Source organism: Diadema antillarum, unplaced genomic scaffold, assembly GCF_040938485.1.
Source record: "Diadema antillarum isolate AM-2024a unplaced genomic scaffold, OU_Dant_1.0 seq00000694_RagTag, whole genome shotgun sequence".
NCBI lineage: Eukaryota > Metazoa > Echinodermata > Echinoidea > Diadematoida > Diadematidae > Diadema > Diadema antillarum.
In genome coordinates, this window is record NW_027271599.1 from 570,001 (window position 1) to 586,218 (window position 16,218).

At 39.3% G+C, this 16,218-nt stretch overlaps 2 protein-coding genes across 2 annotated transcripts in view; one reads left to right on the plus strand and one right to left on the minus strand.

Annotated features, from left to right (window-relative positions):
• Window positions 1-10,476, minus strand: part of LOC139737531 (small ribosomal subunit protein uS13) — an 11,402-nt gene extending 926 nt beyond the window's left edge. Inside the window, exons 1-4 of the mRNA XM_071648204.1 lie at window positions 10,458-10,476; window positions 1,485-1,586; window positions 966-1,052; window positions 1-49 (exon numbers count right to left, since the gene is read on the minus strand). The exon at window positions 1-49 is cut by the window's left edge and continues 145 nt beyond it. Coding sequence (XP_071504305.1) covers window positions 1-49; window positions 966-1,052; window positions 1,485-1,586; window positions 10,458-10,460 — 241 coding nt within the window. The 5' untranslated portion in view covers window positions 10,461-10,476. The remainder of the gene's footprint in view (window positions 50-965; window positions 1,053-1,484; window positions 1,587-10,457) is intronic.
• Window positions 10,477-10,603: 127 nt separating this feature from the next.
• Window positions 10,604-16,218, plus strand: part of LOC139737533 (vacuolar protein sorting-associated protein 52 homolog) — an 87,733-nt gene continuing 82,118 nt past the window's right edge. The window contains exons 1-3 of the mRNA XM_071648206.1: window positions 10,604-10,705; window positions 14,148-14,279; window positions 16,138-16,213. Of these exons, the coding sequence (XP_071504307.1) occupies window positions 10,604-10,705; window positions 14,148-14,279; window positions 16,138-16,213 (310 nt within the window). The remainder of the gene's footprint in view (window positions 10,706-14,147; window positions 14,280-16,137; window positions 16,214-16,218) is intronic.

Below are 16,218 nucleotides of genomic sequence, written 5' to 3' on the forward strand. Positions count from 1 at the left end.
GGATCTTGTACTGGCGTGGGTTCTGCAGGATCGTCATCAGCTTCTCAACCTGGAGGGGGTCAGCAGTGGAGATGAAGATTGAAACAATAATAAAGCGGAAAGACTACTAAAGCACTGACGGGGAGAAGAATGACACATTCTTTCTCGATCTTTATCTGTACAGTGGACTCCCATTACAACAAAGCCCCCGAGACCAGCAGCTTTCTTTCGCTACATTGAAATTTCATTTTAACTGAACAATTAAACAATAAAAATCATAGAGCGGATAGTTTTTGCAGCCTGAAATTTTACTTCGTTGTAACCGGAATTTCATTATCAATCACCATGTTCATTATACTGGGAGTGCACTGTACCCATCAAGTTTGAGGCTGAAATCCTTTTGCAGATGAGAATCACTTACTGTAGTTTTATGCAGTATATTTCAGTAACTACTGTATTTCTGTTACGGCGAACTACAAAAGTTAACCCGACAGTGTTAAAAAAAAAGCCCCTTGTAACACAAATTTAATATAATTATCATGTTGTCACAAAGGTGGGAAATCACTCACTTTTCTCCTGAAAAGAGAGAACATGCATTTCTAGTTCTGTCACCATAATCCTCAACTGCTAATTCAACCATTCACATAATGGTCTAACTAACCCCATTTGCAAAATATATGGCATTGACAATACAGCCGACTCCAGCTATTCATGAATAAATATCTATAGATGACAATTTTACAACCTATAATTTTATATCGTAACAAAATTTCATCATAACCATGTTTGTTATAATGGGGAGGGGGGGGGGTACTGTATTATATTACAATTGATTGACAAATTGCCCTACATCAACGTAAATATGCTGTATTAACTGTATGCCTGTTTGAATTCATGATCATCCATGAAAAACATGACAGCCAGAAGACATGGCAACATGCTGTTTTTAGTGCACCTGGACAAACCAAGAGGGAAAACTTTCTTACCTCTTCCTCAGACAGCTCTCCTGCCCTCTTTGTCACATCGACATCAGCCTTGCGACAGCAGATGTTGGCATATCGCCGACCAACACCCTGCAGAGAAAGTAAAACACAAAGTTGATGAAAATCTTCAATTACCTGCTCACAACAGCTTCTTTATTCAGGGCTCTGATCTTGTGTGAAGTCCAGAAAGTTATGGAAACTGAGCCATACCAAAATAATACTTAAGATGTAAATTTTGTAAATTGGCCCATGTTGTGATCTTGTAAGTAATGTTATCAATGTAATCTGTATTATGTGCCAATATAATCATGTATCTCTTATGCAGACAAAATATGAAATGAGTCGGGTGTTCATATCAACATCCTTCCCCACCCCTATACATGTTATACAAAATTTGCTGACAATGATCCTACCAGTGTATCTTTAGAAAATTGCTATGTGTCTTATAGGGAGAAAACCATTGCTATTAAACTACAGCATTGAAACCAGAAAGACGAAGGCCCTTTCACGTTACATGCTTACCTTGATTGCTGTCAGGGCATACATGATTTTCCGTCTGCCATCAATGTTGGTGTTCAGCACACGCAAGATGTGCTGAAACTTTTCTGGGAGAACGAGAGCCGGCTGGGTGACAAAGAGAAGAGAGAAAACAGAAGCTTGTTTATCATAGAGCAATGATCACTGTCAGTCACTCACTAGACAGTGTAAAGCTTGACCAAAATAAAATGAATAAAGCAAAGAAAAAAAAAAAAGAGGAACTGGTAAGTTGCGAGTGTTTGTATATATATGTAGACCTACACTATAGGCCCCATGGCATAACCAGGATAATTGGTCTAGGTAGTCAAACATCGGTGGTTGCATTTTGGAAGACTTAAAGGACAAGTTCACCTTCATAAACATAAGGATTGATAGAATGCAACAATAATAGTAGAACACATCAGTGAAAGTTTGAGGAAAATTGGACAATCGATGCAAAAGTTATGAATTTTTAAAATTTTTGCGTTGGAACCGCTGGATGAGGAGACTACTACAGCTTGTGAGTCATATGCGTACAACAGTATAAAGAAAATGTAAAAGAAAATTCAACATATTTTCACTTTTTTCGCATAATAAAAGAGCACTTGACTTGCCTCTTTCTAAAGGCGGGAGGAATAATATTACCCGTAACATTTTTCGGTAACGAGTCAGGGGAATGTGTACTTTTGTCAAAAGATGGAATTTAGTGAAATTCTCTTTATATTTTCCTTATATTGTTGTACGCACGTGACATCTAAGTTATACATACACTGCAGTAGTCTTCTCATCCAGCGGTTACTGCACAAAAACTTCAAAAATTCATAACTTTTGAACGGATTGTCTGATTTTCCTCAAACTTTCACTGATGTGTTCTACTAATATTGCTACATTCTCTCAATCCTTATGTTTATGAAGGTGAACTTGTCCTTTAAAGTCACGGTCAAATTTTGAGTGGCTTGCTTAATCTTTTAAAACAGGACATCAACTTGGTTCTAGTGTACTTTCGCACCTCTTCGTCAATTGATCTCCAAACAAGCACAAACTCACTCTGAATATCAAAAGGCCACAAATATTTGCATCTGAGTGTGACTCAGGACCAGAGGAAATGGAATTTTGACCGTTTTTACACTTTTACACTTGTAAGAATATATGGCAATTGCAGCTAGTTCACTGCAAATAACAGCATTGCACAGGAGCAGACAGCGCAGCATGGTATAAAGTGTATATTATGTTCAAGGTAGCACTGCAGTGAGCGCAATGATTGATCTGAATGGAGCAATCTCATAGCGATCAGAGCAGGTTCTTCTATGGTATCTTTAAAAAGATAATACTTTTTTCCGCCTTTCTCTCAGCTTGTACCGAGTTGCAGTAGTGATTGATTGAGGTAAGGGTTGTTCCTGTTTTGTGTGTGTGTGTGTGTGTGTATGTGTGTGTGTGAATGAAAGAAGATTGTGAAAAATGTGGTCATAAGACAAGGGTGAAAGAATACAAGGAAAAGTAGAAATTACGCGGTGCGTAATATATGTCCCCGCCGAAAGTAGCATTTTGTAGCAAAATGTGCAATATAGGTAAAAAATCAAGATCAAAGGTCAAAGAAGTCAAAGGTCAAAATTCTGTGTAAAAGTTTTGAAGCCCTCACCTAGTGCCATCACATAAAGCAAACGGAATCGAAATCGGGTTAGAAATGGCGAAGGAGTAGCATTTTATAGCCAATGTACAATACAGGTCAAAAATCAAGGTCAAAGGTCAAAGAAGTCAAAGGTCAAAATTCTGTGTAAAGTTTTGAAGCCCTCACCTAGTGCCATCACATAAAGCAAACGGAATCGAAATCGGGTTAGAAATGGCGAAGGAGTAGCATTTTGTAGCCAATGTACAATACAGGTCAAAAATCAAGGTCAAAGGTCAAAGAAGGCAAAGGTCAAAATTCTGTGTAGAAGTTTTGAAGCCCTCACCTAGTGCCATCACATAAAGCAAACGGAATCGAAATCGGGTTAGAAATGGCGAAGGAGTAGCATTTTGTAGCAAAATGTACAATATAGGTCAAAAATCAAGGTCAAAGGTCAAAGAAGGCAAAGGTCAAAATTCTGTGTAGAAGTTTTGAAGCCCTCACCTAGTGCCATCACATAAAGCAAACGGAATCGAAATCGGGTTAGAAATGGCGAAGGAGTAGCATTTTGTAGCAAAATGTACAATATAGGTCAAAAATCAAGGTCAAAGGTCAAAGAAGGCAAAGGTCAAAATTCTGTGTAGAAGTTTTGATGCCCTCACCTAGTGCCATCACATAAAGCAAACGGAATCGAAATCGGGTTAGAAATGGAGAAGGAGTAGCATTTTGTAGCAAAATGTACAATATAGGTCAAAAATCAAGGTCAAAGGTCAAAGAAGTCAAAGGTCAAAATTCTGTGTAGAAGTTTTGAAGCCCTCACCTAGTGCCATCATATAAAGCAAACGGAATCGAAATCGGGTTAGAAATGGCGAAGGAGTAGCATTTTGTAGCAAAATGTACAATATAGGTCAAAGGTCAAGGTCAAAGGTCACGACTGAAATTCTGTGTAGAAGTTTCAAAGCTCCCATGTAGTGCTATCATATAAAGCAAACAGAATCAAAATTGGCTCATAAATGACAGAGAAGTAGCAAATTGAAGATTTTGATCACACACGGACGCACACACGGACACACGGACGGACGGACGGACGGACGGACACACGGACACACACACGTACGGAGCCCGTTTCATAGTCCCCTGCTCGAACTCGTTCGGCGGGGACAATAAAGGAAAAGGCTGAGAATATAAAAGAAAAGGGGGAAAAGGAAATGAAAGAAAAGATACTAAAAAGTTAAACCTGGGAAAAAATGAAACAAATGGTCTACAAAATAAAGAGTACACTTGAAATACAAACAAAAGGTAATGGCAGGAAAGAGAAAGAGAAATATGCATTATAAAGGAAAGCAAGGGAGATGTGATTGTGTTTGAAAAGAAGAGAGGAAAGCAAAGAAAAAATGAAAATTGAAAAAAAAGCACTACAACACTGAAGGCAGGGAGAATAATAGAATTAGAGATTAATTGAAACTGGATGAAAGCAAAGATGAATAGGACGGGAAGAAAGAATTTTCAGGTTGAAAAGGAAATAGAGAAAATGATACACCAGAACGACACATAAAAGATATTGGAAAAGACGGAAAGGAAAGGTAGTTGGAGGGAAAGAAAATCAATGAAGGAAATAAAGAAGAATTACTAGACAGAAAGTAAGATTAAATAGGAAATTGAGAAAGTAAAACATGAGGAAACCCAGGAAGTGATTAATGGGAAGAAAAGGGAAATTTACGAATAGATCAGTTAGGCCTACCTGAAAATGAAAAAAAAAAATAGAAAAGAAAGAGAAAGATATGTGGTGGCACCCACATGCGCAAACGCTGAACCGCTTTGTATAGATGCTACAACTGCTACTGCAAGACTTGGGCGAGGAAAAGGGAAAAACAAATTCCAGTTTTTCAAAGACACCATAGAAAAAGCAGCTGTGATCGCTACATTCAGACCAAAGGATCATCCTTCAGCGCGAACATATTCGTACTGTGCCGATGGCTGTGTACAGAGCAGCATATTTCAAGCCATCAAGATTTTCCAACGATTTTCGGACACTTGTAAAAGTGTTGAAACTTAGAAATTTCTATTCAACTTTGTCTTTGGTGACTGAAAAATTAGGGCGAGTTTGTGCATGTTTGAAACTGAAGATTTGACAAGGAGGTGGGAAAGTATAGAAACTAGACAAACGTACTAGCGCTCATCATCTTACTAAACAATACTATCATTATCAACATGATCAATGTCATGACACAACACTTACATAATTTGAGTTTCTAAAATCTAGTGACTGCATAGCAGGCTTGGTTGATCACTGCACTGCACTGCCATGGGCAATGGCATATTGCATGCACTGCACTGCATCCCAAGATTTTTTACACTGCACTGCCACTGCACTGGCGACGTTATGTAGAACGTCTGTCTTTTCTAGATCAGTCTAGACTAGCTACGCCTAGTTTTAGGGCCTTAGTTTACATGTAGTCTAGAGTAAAATATCCCGTTTGCGGCAGTTTAAGCATTGTTAAGGGTTTTTCCAACTTGTAAACAAATCAGGCAAATTATTTTCAACCATTTCACATATAAAAGACAAGATTATTCATTAACGCAATTGTTTTCATAGAAGAAATTTACCACTGACCAACGCAGTTTTCATGATTTACCAGGGCAAAACCCGGCACAATTTTTGCCGATAAGGGCGATATGCGACGTACAGTATTTCTGCTTGCGGCACGATGTACAATCCCTATGTAATACGCGCGTGCTCCGCGATCTTCAGCTGAACGCCTTCACATGTCTCGCGAACATTGCGTAAGCGCCAATTCCCATTGCGAAAGCACGTGAAAATAGCGGGCGCACATGCATTGGCCGCAAACAAGATCGCAATTCTGGCGGTGTTGTTGATGTCTTTCTTGTGTTTTTCTCATCTTTTTTCGATGGTAACATCCACTTTCCGAAAAAAATGGCGGCCCACATCGGCTTGCGAAAGTTCTATTTTACATGAGGACCATTGTTTCTTAACTGTTATGTTAAGAAGTAGGGTGGAACATCCTATTACCGGACGCTTTTCTTTGTGGCTTTGAATTCTGTACTCATAGAATGAAATTTCGGCTAAAAACAACACCACTTATTCACAGACTCATGGAAATTCCGAATTCAGCAAACTTACGTCATTTCTTCGTTCCAGTTTTTAAAAAATATGCTTCGAACATACCCCTCTAAAAATAGTGGCTTTTTGCGCGGCGTAAAATCGCATTGTATTACCGGACGCTATTTTCGTAATCGAATAATCGAGGTCTTTCGCACCTAATCCTTGCACCAGAATCACAATTCATCCCACAAATCACCGTACACATTCTCACCGAGCGGATGACACACAAAAAAATCTGCAAATGAAGCTCAAATTTCGTATTTTACAGTAAAATGTCTGTCTTGACCATTTCGAACAGTTCACGCAACAAATCCTTGTGAGAAATCGACAACTGGTTAGAGTATACGTGCTTTGTCTATGGGAGCTGCACGCGCGGATGATGAGTTGCGTGCCCCTTAGCGCACAACTATTCCGCATCGTTCGCGTTTGAGGACGATAGCTACAATTTTTCTGATATTGATCAGTGAACTTTTGGTTCTAATAGAATCTTCAGCATTTTTCCTGTATGTGAGTGGGATTTCATAGAATTTCAGTCGCGAAATGTGATTCAAACATGCATAAATATTAACTATAAACGAGGTGCGGGTCACTCAACTATAAATTTGAGGTAAAATGTGAATTTTTTCGTGTTTTTACATTTTTTGGCGTTTTTTGCGATTTCGGTCCACACAAAGTTCTGTGAGGCTAATCTACGAAGTCTCGCGCGTACAGAATGTCATTAGTACGCAAAAATGTGCGTGTCCGGTAATACCATGGTGTCCGGTGACACCATGCTTGCCCCTACCGAAAATTTTATTTTGGATGCGATATGTTGTCATTTAGGTGAGAAAATTTCACTTTCGTCAGAGATCATGCCTATTTTATCGGTTGGTTTTTGTTGATTGCTAGTGTGGTAGTATGGAGGTGTATCCTATTACCGAACGATTTTTGTTTTATTGGTCCAAACGGGCAACATTATGCAATAATTCAGCCAAAAATATCCTTATAGATAATTGAAATGCTGATGACTTTAGCTGTAACGAAAATACTTGAAAAATAAGCCAACTTCTAGAAAAAATCCGTATTTCAAATAACCCTTCCACAAAATTTGTCTCTTTTTACCGACGCAAATCGTATTGTATTACCGAACGTGCGCCCTCTGTATGGGGAAAATGGTACATTGTATTTTCGGTCAATGTTTATCAACGCAGGACAACGAACATCGAAATTTTAGCAATTGTTACGTAAATTTGAGGTAAGTTACGTTTTGTTTTGTTTTTTGCTGAGGTTTAGCAATTTTCGGCACTGGCTTCCCCTGTGAGATAATAGCGCATAGTGCAATGAATGCGTATTCGAGTTGTTGTACGCGCTCCATTGACAAAGTACGCGTTCGGTAATAGGATACCCGACTATATGTGTAGTGTGCATGTAACAGTGCAATGCTGTGTTTAGCGTAACCCCGGGACGCTCTGTATACACAGTTACACACTGTGGGAGCGTCCTGAGTCAATAGAGTGCTATATCGGTAAGCTTGAAAAACATACACAGTCTGTCACAGATTTTCGCACCTCCGTAGGTTTCGAATATCACGAGGAAAAAACGTACTTTTATAGTATACATAAGATTCTTATCTAATTAATACCCTTCGTTCACCTTGTTCTTGTTCACATTGGTCCAATGATCTTGAAAAAACGTTTTTTTCACGGCCATATACGGGTCCGTAGTCCTACATGTAGCTCCCCATCCCATTCACCATTTTCGAAATCAGTATGCAGTACACTGCGCACGTAAATATTCATGTGCTGGCGGAGTCGCAATGCGTTTAGCCTTCTGACAAGGCGTGCGCACGCGCACCCACCCAGAAAGCAACGCAATATACAGCGAGAGGGTTTGCCAACAGTATGATAAGGCCTTGCCACAAAGCTACACGACTTGATGGCCAGCGCATGCGCACAAATCTCAAATCCATTTACTGTATAAGATGTAGTTCTCCCGAGTTCCTCTCGACCGAGTCGCATTTAACTCATCAAACCGAGCAGAAAGGGACTATTACCAGAACCAAAAGTTGAACGCAGTCAGTCTTCAACATTACATCTTCACCTGTAAGTCTTCATATTGCGGAATTTTTGCGATTTCATATTGATTTTTAGGCGCTATACTTCGCCTGTCATGATCATGTCTGCTACAATGCGCAGCCCCAACACTGCGTGTTGGGGCTGGTCGCAGTTATGTTTAGCGGTACATGTAGAGTAACTGCGTCAGTAAGCGGTCGTGCAGCCGTTCGCGGCAGGTACAACATACACGGTAATATACCGCTAAACACTGCATTGCACTGTTACATGCACACTACACATATACTAACACACTAGCAATCAACAAAAACCAACCGATAAAATGGGCACGATCTCTGACGAAAGTGAAATTTTCTCACCTAAATGACAACATATCGCATCCAAAATGAAATTTTCGGTACTTCTTAACATAACAGTTAAGAAACAATGGTCCAAGAAACTTGATTTTTTGTCGTTTTCTCGATGTTCATGGATTTTGAAAACATATCCTCACGTAAAATAGAACTTTCGCGAGCCGATGTGGGCCGCCATTTTTTTCGGAAAGTGGATGTTACCATCGAAAAAAAATGAGAAAAACACGAGAAAGACATCAACAACACCGCCAGAATTGCGATCTTGTTTGCGGCCAATGCATGTGCGCCCGCTATTTTCACGTGCTTTCGCAATGGGAATTGGCGCTTACGCAATGTTCGCGAGACATGTGAAGGCGTTCAGCTAAAGATCGCGGAGCACGCGCGTATTGCATAGGGATTGTACATCGTGCCGCAAGCAGAAATACTACGTCGCATATCGCCCTTATCGGCGAAAATTGTGCCGGGTTTTGCCTTGGTAAATCATGAAAACTGCGTCGGTCAATGGTAAATTTCTTTTACGAAAACAATTGCGTTAATGAATAATCTTGTCTATGATATATGAAATGGTTGAAAATAATTTGCCTGATTTGTTTACAAGTTGGAAAAACCCTTAACAATGCTTAAACTGCCGCAAACGGGATATTTTACTCTATATTACCGTGTATGTTGTAGGGTTGGGGGTACCACGTATCGACACCCTAAGGATCTGTAGCTTGTTTATTCTAAAAATATAATACAAATCCGCCTAATTCTTACCTCAAATATGCCATAAATACTGCAGTTTTGAATGTCGTGACCGTCTCGTTGATTATGAATCTCCGTTTTAAAATAGCGCAATTTTAGTGCGTGCGTTCCGTTTTCTTCGCGCAGCTAAAAAGGGAACCTTGCGATCGACACCCCCTCTCCTCCATAGGTATACACGTGAATTTCACAGGCCATAGGTAATACACGTGAATTTCACAGCCATGCGTCGTTACTGATCGGATGTGTAATTTTTAGCTTGGTTTGTTTGAGTTTGATTTTCGTTTCTTCGTTTTTATTGTTTTTATAGCTAATGACACTTAATCCCGCGCGTACTTTTTTGTTCTATACGCAAACAGCCATGATACGCAGGGTGTCGATGGGAAGGTGCCCTGTCGATAGGTGGTGCCCCAACCATACCTGCCGCAAACGGCTGCACGGTCGCTTACTGACGCAGTTACTAGACTAGTCTAGACTATTATGTATAAGAAAATGTTGGAGGCAACTAATCCATGATTTGTAAGTTTCGACAAGAGCAGATAAATTTACTCTACAAAGTTTGATGGTTAGTGTTAGCATAATGCAATGGGAGATCGATGGACTCATCTCGCGTAGGAGGAATCCGCGATACGGAATAGATTCTTCATCGCCATGATCACGGCAGTATCGGCGGCGGCGGTGTCATTCATGGTGTTGCTACATCACATCACATTAATGTCAGTTAGATTACAGTAATGTTCCGCAAATTAGCCTAGTTCTAGATCTACTAGACTAGTCTACTGTATTTAATAATTTGTGGTCTCGGCTAGGCGTCTTGTAATTATTTGACCTAGGGCCCATTAGGTGTTCAATAAACATCGAACAGTCGCGTCTCTTGATCTTGCAAGGTATTTGTGTCCGTTCGAAGGACGAGTACGATCCACGTACTCCCCCTTAAATATTCCGCAAAATATAAGGGCTATCGTACACGATGAGAAATAAATAAATTCGATACAGTATAGAAGCCAAGTTCATATACATAATGTGAACTTAATCTTATTTCGATCATCAACATTTATAAAGATATTTGTAGATATCATTCCACATAAAAAAATCGTCGTTTACCATCTTCGCAGTGTGAACGTAAAAAGATCGCAGCAAGAGTTTCTATTTTACAGGGTATTTGATTGGTCCACTGCTGGAAAGCTGTTACATCCTAGCCAATCATAAAACGTGTAAAGAAACGTTTCTTCAATAAATCAGCTGCCAATATGGCTGCGACCACTAGTACTGAGAGACAAATGTCTACAAATCCTTTTGATGAGGAGCCCGATAATCCTTTCTGGGATGAAAGTGTTCCACAAAATTCCGAGGTATTGTCATTATAGAAATGTAGAGTCATTTTATGTGTATAGTAATGTACTTTCGAGGCTGGAAGGGATATTACAGTGAACTGGAGTCATGTCTATATCTACGTGCAACAGATTGGCGGATTTAATTTGATAGTCCCACCCTATCGTACACATGTATGTAAGGTCTAAGGCGCTGGCGAGGGGTTACGTAATATGGACGTGTGGGATATGGGGGAAAGCCAAGTGGGCGTGTTTATTTTTCTTATAGGCCGCCTTTCTTATACTAGACACTAGTATTACGTTGCGCAGAATAATTCCTCAGTGGCTGGAGCTATGGAGGGATGGCAACTCTCGATGGGCTAAATCTACTGAATCATGTGATAAGACTAAGAGATGCATGCTTAATATAAAAATTAATTTACAAGTTTTATTCCACGGACAAGAAGTCCACCTTTGATTCAGTTCAAGGAGAGGGAAGTGTGTTGAGTGAATGCAGCACAGTAGTAAACTTATCATTTTCAGGAGAAGTTGAGCACATCACCAACAAAGTTTAAGGAAAATCAGACAATTTGACATCAATCAAAAGTTATGAATTTTCAGTTTCTGTCCAGTCGCTGCTGGATGAGAAGACCACTAGGTTCTACTACTACAGTGTATGGTAAGGGTACCACCTATCGGCATGGTACCTTGACATCGGCACCCTGCGTATCATGGCTGTTTGCGTATAGAACGAAATGTATGCGTGGGATTAAGTGCCATTTGCTATGAAAACAATAAAAATGAAGAAACGAAAATCAAACTCACAAACTAACAAACCATGGAATTATCAATCGTACATTTTCTACTTTCAATGAGAAAGGATTTAATCAACTGTACAAGTCTGTATTGTTAGACCGTAGACCGACATTAGAATATTGTTCGTCAGTGTGGCATCCTCATTGAAAGAAGAATGTTGTAAAAGTAGAGAATGTACAGCGTCGAGCTACCAGAATGATACGTCCACTCAGACCTTTATTGAGTTTAATATGAAGCAAGACTTAAACACTTGAAATTGCCTTCATTGGCATATTTAATACTATGGCATAGAGCTGATATGATACAGATCTTTAAATTTAAGATTGTGAATGGGATTGATGATATGAAGTCTTCAGAGTTTTTTGAGTTCTCAGTTGGAGGAAGGACGCGTGGTCATAAATTTAAGATACTGAAGAAACAAAAAAGTCCAAAGTGAGACAGTGCTCTTTCTCTCAAAGAGTTATTAGTGAGTGGAATAAGTTGCCATCATTTGTAGTTGACAGCCCATCCGTGAATAGTTTCAAGTCCAACCTAGAGAGGTTCTGGAGTCAAGACAAGAACAAATACAATCCCGATGGGATATTTTTTTGTTCATGTTATACTGCACAGCGCCTAACTAAAAGTTATTAATGTCATGACGACACAGAGGGGCAAATAAGTTAAGTCTAACTTTACACCCACATCCAAGGTATGTTATACTCAACACGTTTCAATTACACATCCGCTCAGTAACGACGCATGGCTGTGAAATTCATGTGTATTACCTATGGAGGGAGGGGGTGCCGATTGTAAGGTACCCTTTTAAGCTGCGCGAAGAAAATGGAACGCACACACTAAAATTGCGCTATGATTTTAAAATGGAGATTCAGAATCAACGAGACGGTCACGAACACCGTCACGTCACGACTTTTGGAATAAACAAGCTACAGATCCTTAGGGTGATGATAGGTGGTACCCTCAATCATACACAAAATGTATGATGTCACATGTTTAGAAGGATTATGGGTCTAGTCCTATAAAGGAAAATATGATAAAGAGAATTTTGCATAATTTCATTTTTTGAATTGATTGAAAACAAGAATTAACGTCAATTACCATGAAGTTGCCACGGTGAAAGTTGCCAGACGTTCACATTGCATGTAATGCGCGCTGCGACTGGAGATAAGCTGGGCCGCTGGGGCGATGGATTTTCATCGCTCTCAAAAGACATTCCTAATTCAACTTTTTCCTCCATAAACACACATAAAATTGTAATCCAAATGTACACTGTATTTTACCAATTGTAGCACTAACAGGTGACATAACCATTTTTGATGCGAGAATGTTTTTGATTTCGAATGAATTTCAGGTGGCAGATTTACACAGTTTTTCAAACGCGATGATGGACAATGCATCCTACATTGAAATTTGTGTGTGTATAACACACGTGCTAATAATATGTGGCACGCTATGGGCGGCGAACTAATTCAGTGCCTATCGTTAGTTCGCCACCCCTGGAATGCATAGGAAATACACACACGTGGCGACTATACGGTAATTGACGTTAGAATATTCTACACATTCCCTTGATTCGCTACTGACATGTATGTTTAGGGTAATATTATTCCTCCTGCCTTCTGAATCTGAGAGAGTCAAGTCAAGTGCTCTGTTATTATTATGCGTGAAAAATGAAAATATGTTGAATTTTTGTTATAAATACTTTCCTTTGCTAACGGTATTATCATTCTACGCATGTGAATTGTGACAGGGTGGGAGAAACTAAATCTCATTGGGGAGAAGGGGAGATTTTGCAAAAATGGGCAATAAATGAATAAGTCAATAAATGTATGATCATTGAGTAGAATCTCTGCAACACCATGACAATGACCTACATTTTCTTACATCTCTAGACAGCTTTATTTTCTAAAAATGGTTACAATTCCTTCTTATTTTTGTTATTCTTCTCACTTTATGTGATCTTGCCATGAATGATTGTATCTTTTCACTACAAGTCTTTTCGAAGATCTTACTTTCCAACTCGAGGCCAAGGGTTTGGTGCATTCTGTTTCCACAATCAACGGTGGCCATTCCAGCAGCATAGTTATATAACGCTTCTTCTTTCGGATTGAGGCATGGAGGTTAATTTCCGAGTGGTGAAGCACTCTGATAGAAAATTGATAAGGAAGCGTGTAATTTAACACTTACCATTAGGTATGTGGCTTGAACAAGGGACGTGAGACGGTGGACGGGGCACAGTCAAGTTCTGGAAATAATAGAACTCCATGTCATGGTATTTGAATTTATGTTTCAGTAGAGGAGCATACTGTAAAATTTGAACATTTTGCACAGTGATATTTTTTGTACATTTCGCTTGATCAAAAACGAGCGCGGAAATACAGAAAAAGCATGCAAATATTTTTGGTAGCTATATGTACCATGCTAATTAATGTCATGATTCATTGCTATCAAAAACATGTGAAATTCATCTTACCCAGCAGAGTGTGAAAGGTTACATGTGCAAAAATATCTGATTGTACAGTAAATGATAATCTTCATAGATGTCTATCTATGTAGGGTCAATGCCACAACTCATTCATTTGGTTAGGGAATTTATTTCAATCAAAAGCAGTCTTTGCAAATGTCGTTACGAACATTTTACCAACCATTTCTCAACACGTACTCCTTGCAGACTGAGGATGCCGTGGCAGAGCTAAACCTTGGTGTTCTCGACCTCACGTCCGATGAATTCATTCTAGACGAGGTGGACATCCACATTCAACAGAACCTTGAGGACAAAGTGGTCAAGGCAGCCCTTGAATCTGTAAGGATCTTCTCCACTAGGTTACTGCAACTTTGTTTTGCCAGGTCAACTTCCAATTTTGTAATCTTTACAAAAGTCTGTCTTCATGAAATTCTTCCGTCGATGCAGGGCAATTTGTCAATCAGTTGCAAAAGTCTGTAGGGTAGAATTTGGATGTGGTAAGCAGCAGTGTGCAATGTTAACAGCAGTGTGTCTCTACTTGTAGATCTCTTATTTTAACCCTAATCAGGCTGGGGGGGGGGCGGAATCCGCCCCCCTCCTCGACGTTTCGCGCAATATCTTCGCAACGCGATAAGCTCCCGCCGCGATGTTTCATGACTTTTTTCTTTCAAGTATCGCGCAACTTTTGAGACCCAAATTGTTGAGCCCGCGCATACCGTTTTGATGTGACGCCCGTTCGAAAAAAATTTGTAAACCCAAAAATTGCTCCAAAACGTGATTTTGTGTACAAATCCAATGCAAATTGTGTTTTTTCAATTAATTCACATAAAAATTCATATCTTCACTTAGAATGGCCGAAATTAATTTATTTTAGCATAATAATGCTTCGAAAAATGTCTGTGACAAATTTTGGCCAAAAAACAAACAAAAACAAAAGGTCAAAAAACAGAAATACATAAGAAATTCAAAAAACAATAAAATACATAAGAAATTAATTTCGATACAGATTTTTTTTAATCCTATGTCTGAGAAGAATGATACAAGAAACATTTTAAAAAAGAAATTAGCTTAATTGGAGCATTGATAAGTGATTTAGAGCCCAAAACTGATTTTATGCATAAATTACAATAATTAATTGATATGAAATATAAGAAAAATTTTTCGGAGAAAGCAACCATACATTTTGATAGAATACGTCGCGGGTGTCGCGTGTGCCGATTTTCGGCACGATCGCGCGTTCCATAGGCGAGATCTGAAGGGGGTGCGAAATCCGCCCCCCCCCCCCCCCCCCCCCAGATATAGCATAGCCAAAAAAGCCCATCCTGATTAGGGTTAATGTCATGATCATGAAGTTCTGTCTGGTAACTCCTCCAAGTGTGCAAGTTGTGTATAAATCTGTAAATTTAGCAGTTCAAGAATCATCTGTCAGTTTGTAGGTTTACTGGAGGAAAAGAAATGTGGTGGCACTAGTACATTTTTGTATTTAGATGAGGAGCATGATATTAAATTATTCTGTTTTTTAAGTGCTTTCTATAAAAGAGAGTTAAAAAAAAAAGGACATTACTCAGAGTGAATATTCATGAGTGAGTCTTAGGGTGCATTTATCAACTCACTTCTGGCAGAGAATTAGGGTTTCCAAACAACTTTCAGGGAGTTTCGTTCAGTTGATAAAAGCAATACTGTTTTGATTATGGGGTTAGGAACATTTTTCAGAAACGCCTCATAAAGTGCGATCACAAACACATTTTACCCAGAAACGCATTTCTGTAGAGTTGATAAATGCAAAGTCATTTTGAAACATGTTTATAGCTTGGACCTGCCCACGGCAACCACTGCCAACTACAACACATATTTGCTCCTTGGATCAAACTGTGCAATGGAGCTGTGCAGTGACAAGGCCTCCCAATCAACTCACGACAGAGTTGATTCATGCAACAACTTGAGAAACGCAATGCGAAAGGCATTTGCAAACATATTTTGATAGTGGGTATTGAAGCGCGTTTCCAACATGGGAAAGTTGATAAACACAGCCTCACTGTACACACTTGCTATGTGGCTGAAATTAATGTCACTTTGTTTGGGAAACAGATTTGTGTCAGATTTGCTGGCTTGTAAGACTTGTTGTATACATGGCTACAATTGTTTCTTCACTTATTTCATTATTTCTGTTTCGTCATCCTTTCTTTAATCCTGACAGGGGGTAGATCTGAGACAGTATTCCAAACAGATCGAGGCTGAACTCCAGGAAGTGGAAAATGCTTCCATCGATGATTGTATC